A 6,852-nucleotide genomic window follows, 5' to 3' on the forward strand; every position below is an offset into this window, starting at 1 on the left:
ACAACCCTAGGCAATTTCCACCATAAGGACCCTATAAAACCATCAGTTGCACATGAAACCGTTGTGAAAGAGCCATACATGGAGCCTTGTAAAATTGCAGGTGTTACAATAATACAAACCCTCTCTTGTGATTTGGATGTAGGCATTTACGTTGAACCACGAAATCACTCTTACATTCTCTATTATCATTTACTTCCATTGCTTGGTTTGATTGTCAATGTTTGGTGTTGATTCAACTTGGTGACATATAGTTCAATATGATCAAAATTAGTATTCTTCTATGAATTTCTGTTGTATTAAGTACTCCACTGTGAATAACATACATACATACATACATACATACATACATACATACATACATACATACATACATATACATATATATATATACATACATACATATATATATATACATATATATATACATATATATATATATATAAAAGAGAGCATGTGTTGTTGGAAAATGAATCCACGACATATGAGGCGTGGATCCGGGTGAAGAATCATTTTTCTCAACAAGGGTGCATGGGCAGCAACTCTTGAGCAGGAGTTTAGTAATCTTAAACTTGAACCAACCCGAGTAGTCTCTCCAAGCGTATGGCCAACGTCTTCTCGAACTCGCAAAGCCAACTCAAAGATGTGGATGCAAGTGTCAATGAACAACGGCTTGTTCTTCAATTGGTTCACTGAGTTACCTGCTAAATACGACAACATAACCCATTATATTTACCTTCCTTTGAGACTGGCCAAATTAAGCATGCATGCTTCAACTAGAGAGAGTCGCATCGGAAAGCTGGACGTGACAAAACGCCTCCCTCGTGTTTGGTTGCCTGACGTTTGACACAGTCGTCGATCTACCCAGCAGCCTATCTTCAATCTAAATCTTTTATGAATAGTAATAAGGAGACTAGCTCCCAGTTTGATCCTGGACGTGAATTCCACCAATTTGCGACTACTATACCTCAAAAAGTTATGTATATCTCTCTTTGTGATTTCGTATTACCAAAATCCGATAATTTATGAAAAACTTGGTTATGCATCAAATCCAGTAACAATGATAAACTTGGTGTGTGGGTGTGGGGGTGTGTGTGTGTGTGTATGAATCAAGTATAATAACAATGATAATGATATGAAGAGCAAGAGCCACATATTATATGTATATAAAGTATGCATATTTGGATTATTTAAATTAAATCCAACTTAAATAATACACAAATAAATATGAAGATTAAGAGTTGTAGATGCAAATGTATATGATAACAAATAAATCAACTAAATGATAAGGAGAAACTAAAGTCACAATCTGATGCTACAAAACAGAACCATTTTTCCCTCTTTTTAAGAGCGCCGTTTTTAGGTTCAAAACTTAGTCTGTTTCCCTTAGGCTTTCACTTGTCAGCCATAGTTTCTTTTGGACTATAAGCACAACATCATCTCCATCTGTTTCCGAGGCCGAATCTGCTGTCGCCACCGTTTCCCAGTGTATTGCCGTTAAATACTTCTTCACAAAGTCGATTACGGGTTTCTTGTCCCTAACGATTAGGAAACCGGTCGGCCTCAGAATGCGATCCATCTCGATCAACAGATCTTCGCCACTGCAACCCTTCTTCTCGATCACGTCTGAGAACACGTTGCTGGCATGGAGGAGATCGTATGTCCGAGGGTACGTTGAGTAGGCTTCACACCTGAATATGCATAATCACCCAAAAGATTAAAAAACATGCGTGAAGAACAAAACCATCATCAAAACTCTCCTAAATGTTACAAAATTTGGCCCTCAACTCCGTCTGATACAAAAACGAGTTAATCCAATAAAACCCAGAACACGACCGAGTTCATCTTTTGGATCTTTTACAAAAGAAATTTAAAAGAAAAATGTGTATGCATGTTTCTACGATCATGCACAAGTAAGCATATAAAGTCTTATGTTATTAAATATTAATAGCGTATTTTGAGAATTAATTAAAGAAAATTAAGAAAACACAAACTTTTGTATGGAAAACAATTTTCGCATATAATTTCTGGTTCATAGGCTGTTGGAAAACTGGAAGCACCTTGGTACCAAGACGGTTTTAGGTCCGCTTCCCAGTTTTCAATTCTAGTAGTTTTTAATTTTGGGTTTCAGTACAGTCTGGCTCGATCCCAGTTCTGGTAAAATACACACCTTGGAACCGACATAGAAGAAAAATAATGAATTAATTAAACCAAAGGGTCATTGGCCCATTGGAATCCGAACCTACCCAGGTTACCGGTAGATCCCAACCTCCCGGGAGGCCATGGTTTCAAGCCACCAACCAAATGTGAGGAGGGTGTGTGAGTTTTGTCGTATATACTTGATAAAAAGTTAATAGGGAAAATACATACCAGTTATGAATTGAGCCGATTAAGCCTCTATCATAAATAAGCTTCAATGTGTTAGGTCCATCTTCAGGGACAACATTCATCACCCAAAGATCTTTGCTCTTCAAAGCAGCTCCAAATGAACCCAGATTTGCCTTCATGTCCATCACATTCCTTATGGTATTTGCAGATATCTTTGGACTCAATAGATCCCAGTAGTTCTCAACCCTCCGACGCCATAAATCCTGTATAAGTACACAAAATTTGTGAACTGATAACACTTAAATTGAGATACAGAAGGGAGAAAGCTGTATGTTTACCGTGTCCTTCTCAAACATATCAGTTGAGTAGCCAAAATCAGAAAGACGAGGAGGTGGAGAAGTTAGCCTAGCAGGCCATGGTGCCAATCCACTTCCTTTGCTTGTATGATCATCTGATGAAGAAAATGAAGAACTTCAGTGTTTGCACAAGTTGAAACTTATAGCAAAATACCTACTCAAAGTACTTTGAACAACTGTAGAGCAGGATCTCAAAAGAACGAGAAATGCATAGGAGTTTACAGATGCTCCATTTGTTACTAAACCACAAGTCCCTGTTTGACTTTAAAGCGTCAAAAGAATCACTTTCTGAACTCAATTGACATGATGAAGCTACTTACCCATTTGAGAAAAATATGATCTCTAGATTATATAAGTAACTCAAATTGAATAGCATGGTTATATAAGCAGAAATAAAATACATCTTAATTTTAAAATTTGAATTTATTCCACTCTAAGAAGAGATTGTAGTAGCAAACCCCTTTTCACACTAAACTCAAAATATATTAAATGTAAATCAAATGATATAGTAAACTTACGGTCAGAGTAAGGTGTGATGCAAGCTTCCATGTTGACTCCATACACTGCATCTGGATCATCATTTGATCGGCAGAGAGGAGGTTGAGTGCCAGGAGCTCTCTCCATGTAACAATCGTTGGTCAGAGGTTTGACCCAAATGACGGTTTGGTTCCTCTTTGCAGCTATTTTCCAACACATGCGTTCAACAAGTGCGCTCATTTCTTTCCATATCCGAAGATCCTCTTCGTCCTGGGCATATGCCTCGGGAGACGAGTAGGCAAAATAGCCACCTGGTCTTAGCACCCTGTCTAACTCAAGGAGAAGGATGCCGTCCCTCTGAAGCCAATCAATTCTACAACGAGAACAGTGAGCAAGTTCAAAAGATCTGCTGGGATAAGGAAGCCTCTTTGTGCCAAGAACCCCAAGATATGCAGGAATGCCTCTCTCCAGAGCAAACTGGATCTGATTTTGATGCACGTCATTAGGTGCTAAAGACATTGTAATGATGTCTGATGAAAGAAGATAACCCCCAAAACTTGCAACACCGCAACCAACATCAAGAACAGTTCGCAAATTCCCCTCATTGTTCATATTATCTTTTGGGAAGTTGAGCATCTGTCAATTAAATTGTTTATCAGATGCAGAGATCAGAGATGACCACGGTTATTGGTTGTAATTAAAACGTGTTAAGGATATTTACGTTTGCGAGTGATTTGATGTATTTATCAGCTCCATAGTGGAAATGAGTTCCTCCACCTGGGAATATGATCTTTTCACCTTTTACAACCATCCAATTCTGGTCTGACTTCTCATGTGCAAGGTGAGTATGTGGTATGTTTGCTTTCCATACTTCATCTCTGCTCTTTGGCCACTTGATGGGGACCTGCATCAACAGATGAATCCATGAGGGAATATAATAAGATAAATTCAACTAAACACTGAAAATTAAAAAAATAAATATCATCAACAGAATTCCAATGTTGGCCAATTATATCCACACCTTGTATCCTGTTGGAGGAGGAATCAAGCAGTTGAACTTCCTTTCAGGCAGAGGGCAATGCCTTTCATAGTGCTCCATTAAAGACAAATCCAACTTCAATCTCATCTGGTAGATAAGGTTCCTGTCTAGGCAGGGTATCAACTCAGAGTATCTATCATCACAAACCTTCAGGAAACAAAGATAATGAATTAAAATTAGAAAATACTGAGAGCTAAAAACTAATATTCTTTGGCAGCAACAAGTTTTCTTTATTGGAAGATGGTGAGAAGAGTAAACCAAACTCCTACTTCATGTGAATAACTTACTGGAAAGCTCTTTGGCACAATACCATCTTCATCATCCAACCCAAACTTAAAATCATCTTGCTTGATGCCAATATCAGATTCTTCATCCCCACCTAAGTAGGAGGATCCAAGCTTGCGCAGAGACCGGCTGCCATACTCTAGAGCTGATTCACCTTGACTCTGAGAGCCAAAATACAAATACAGGAAAAGAAGAAAAACTGCCACAAGAATGACAGAAGTGAGCAAACGTTTCTTCTGTGATCCATCTGTTCTTCCTCTCATAATTAACGTTATCTCTGATACTCCACAACGTCAATCGGTTTTCACTTCCAATGCAATCTCGATGGATCACAAGAATGATCTCATAGTTATGTTAGTAGATGATGGATCCCAGTTGAATAATCTGATATTTATTATCCAAACTATGCTCAAATTTGTGGGTTCCCCAACTCTCTTAGAATCAAAGATGATAGTCTATTCCAGATGCAGATTTGTAGTCCAACCAACCTGTTATGCAAAAGGAAAGACCTATCAGTATCATTTGCAGAAAAACTCAAGGCATATTAGGACATGAAACCTATTCAAGCATATCTGGAACTGAGACATAAATTTATAAAAATCATATTATGATAGACTGCTGGCTAAGCTATATGCAGCTACATCACTGAATTTTAGCTTCACTGTGCCACATTTTTTTTTCAATGTCAAGAGTCTCCAACGCTAGCATAACTCTAGTATAAAAATAATACAAACATGAGAAGAATGTTTATAAAAACAGAAAAGAAGCACAGATCAAGTTTGATAGATACTGCTTCCAACCAAAAGAAAAAGAAGGCACATCAAGATCCGGTTGGCTACTTGTGAGGTAAAGCTAACGGGCAATCAATGATATATTGGGGGAAAGAGAGCACATACATGTAAAGATGACATGGAGGATGTGAAGTCGTGACTAGTACAATGAAATCTTTCCATTTAGATTACCATGAAACCTTTTTACCTTTCTGGTGAAGGATAGAGTAAATCAAGACAAAATATTTTCCCAATTCCTTACTGAAATCCTCTAAAAAAACAAAAACCCATAAAACAGTTTAAAAGAGGTTGACAACTGGCTTATTCAAGGATGATCATGACCATTTCTGTATTTCTTCGACCAAACTTTCATGTTTCCTTAGTCCCAACCATCAAAACTGAGATCCACTCAAAATTAACTGGAGTTGTCAAACATATTGATCCTAAATGTGATTAATGCAATCATAACTCTCAGATCTGATCACGAAGAAACTATATTACATTAAATCATTTGCAGTTCCAAAGTTTCTGATGATCACAAACACAAGAAAAGGTAATATTGCTTAGAGGTAAAACCTAAAAAGATACATTAAACAGAGGACAATTCCTCAAGAAACTCGTTACGTATTTATACTTTCTCCACGTTAGATGATGTTAAACATACAGTGAAGCACACTGTCTAAGAGATGTTCACAACATAACTAATGCACTCCTTGCAGAACTTAAGCAACACTAAGTACTTCGTTCCAGGGCAGTTGCTGTCAGCTAATTCGCACTGATTGAACTACAATCCGAGAGTGAAGTAGCAAATACATTGCCGACACTATTCAAAATCAAGAATTGTAAAAATAATTATAGCAAATACAATGTTCACGTTAGGTTTAATTACAATACAAGATTCAAAATCACATTATCCACAAAATCCAATTCAGAAAAGAGCATCACATCACATCACAGTGTGATTTCATCACCAAATCAAACCGAACGGATCTGACCTCTAGCATCAAACCATATCATAAGAAATAAAACAAACAGCATGAAATTAATGAAGACAAAGAGAAAAACTGCAATTCCAAATCAGATCTAACAACTTAACAAATCAATTAACAGAGGATTCGAACTTACTGGCGTCCAGATAACAGATCTAAGCTCCGAATTTCCAACAGAAAATGTTGGATTTGTAGATGGTGAGTGGAAATTGGATGCCTATAAACAGAATAAATGGGGAGAGTTGGGGGTAGATCTGAGAGTTTCATAGTGGATACATACAGTACTGTTGGCACGCGGTGGTTTGTAATTTTTTTATTTTTAATGTACAATTAGACACCTTGTACTATAATTTTATTACAATCCAGTCCCTTATATTCACTTTTTATATCAATAAAGTCCAACATGTAAGGTAATAAAACATGGGCACCATGTCGGTGGGGGAGTGGATTTCTCTTTCATAGGGTGGATCGCATTCATACCTTCCCATGTGACTTAATTTAAAAAAGAACCCCATAGTTTGATTGATTTGTAAAACTACCCCTCAACTTTATTGAATCAACACAACACATGGTACAAAAAACTGATAATCTTGATGTGTGTTCTATTTCAG

General features: G+C 37.3%; 1 protein-coding gene across 1 annotated transcript; it reads right to left on the bottom strand.

Moving 5' to 3' along the window:
- Nucleotides 1–1,159: 1,159 nt before the first annotated feature.
- Nucleotides 1,160–6,521, bottom strand: LOC112528971 (probable methyltransferase PMT3). Its single transcript, XM_025140052.1, has 8 exons — nucleotides 6,378–6,521; nucleotides 4,485–4,970; nucleotides 4,180–4,344; nucleotides 3,880–4,062; nucleotides 3,200–3,794; nucleotides 2,664–2,776; nucleotides 2,368–2,588; nucleotides 1,160–1,688 (listed from the first exon to the last, which is right to left on the bottom strand). The coding sequence occupies exons 2-8, from the start codon at nucleotides 4,743–4,745 to the stop codon at nucleotides 1,370–1,372; spliced, it is 1,857 nt and encodes a 618-aa protein (XP_024995820.1). The 5' UTR covers nucleotides 4,746–4,970; nucleotides 6,378–6,521; the 3' UTR covers nucleotides 1,160–1,369.
- Between the last annotated feature and the right edge of the window lie 331 nt (nucleotides 6,522–6,852).

Source organism: Cynara cardunculus (assembly GCF_001531365.2).
Source record: "Cynara cardunculus var. scolymus isolate 2C chromosome LG 16, CcrdV1, whole genome shotgun sequence".
Taxonomy (NCBI): Eukaryota; Viridiplantae; Streptophyta; class Magnoliopsida; order Asterales; family Asteraceae; genus Cynara; species Cynara cardunculus.

Bases quoted from the DNA above. Each gene is read 5' to 3' on its own strand.
- LOC112528971 (XM_025140052.1), bottom strand. From the start codon at position 4,745: ATGAGAGGAAGAACAGATGGATCACAGAAGAAACGTTTGCTCACTTCT. The intron at 2,589-2,663 runs GTAAACATACAG...GTACTTATACAG, and splicing joins ATATGTTTGAGAAGGACACG to GATTTATGGCGTCGGAGGGT. The intron at 1,689-2,367 runs GTATGTATTTTC...ATGCATATTCAG, and splicing joins ATCGGCTCAATTCATAACTG to GTGTGAAGCCTACTCAACGT.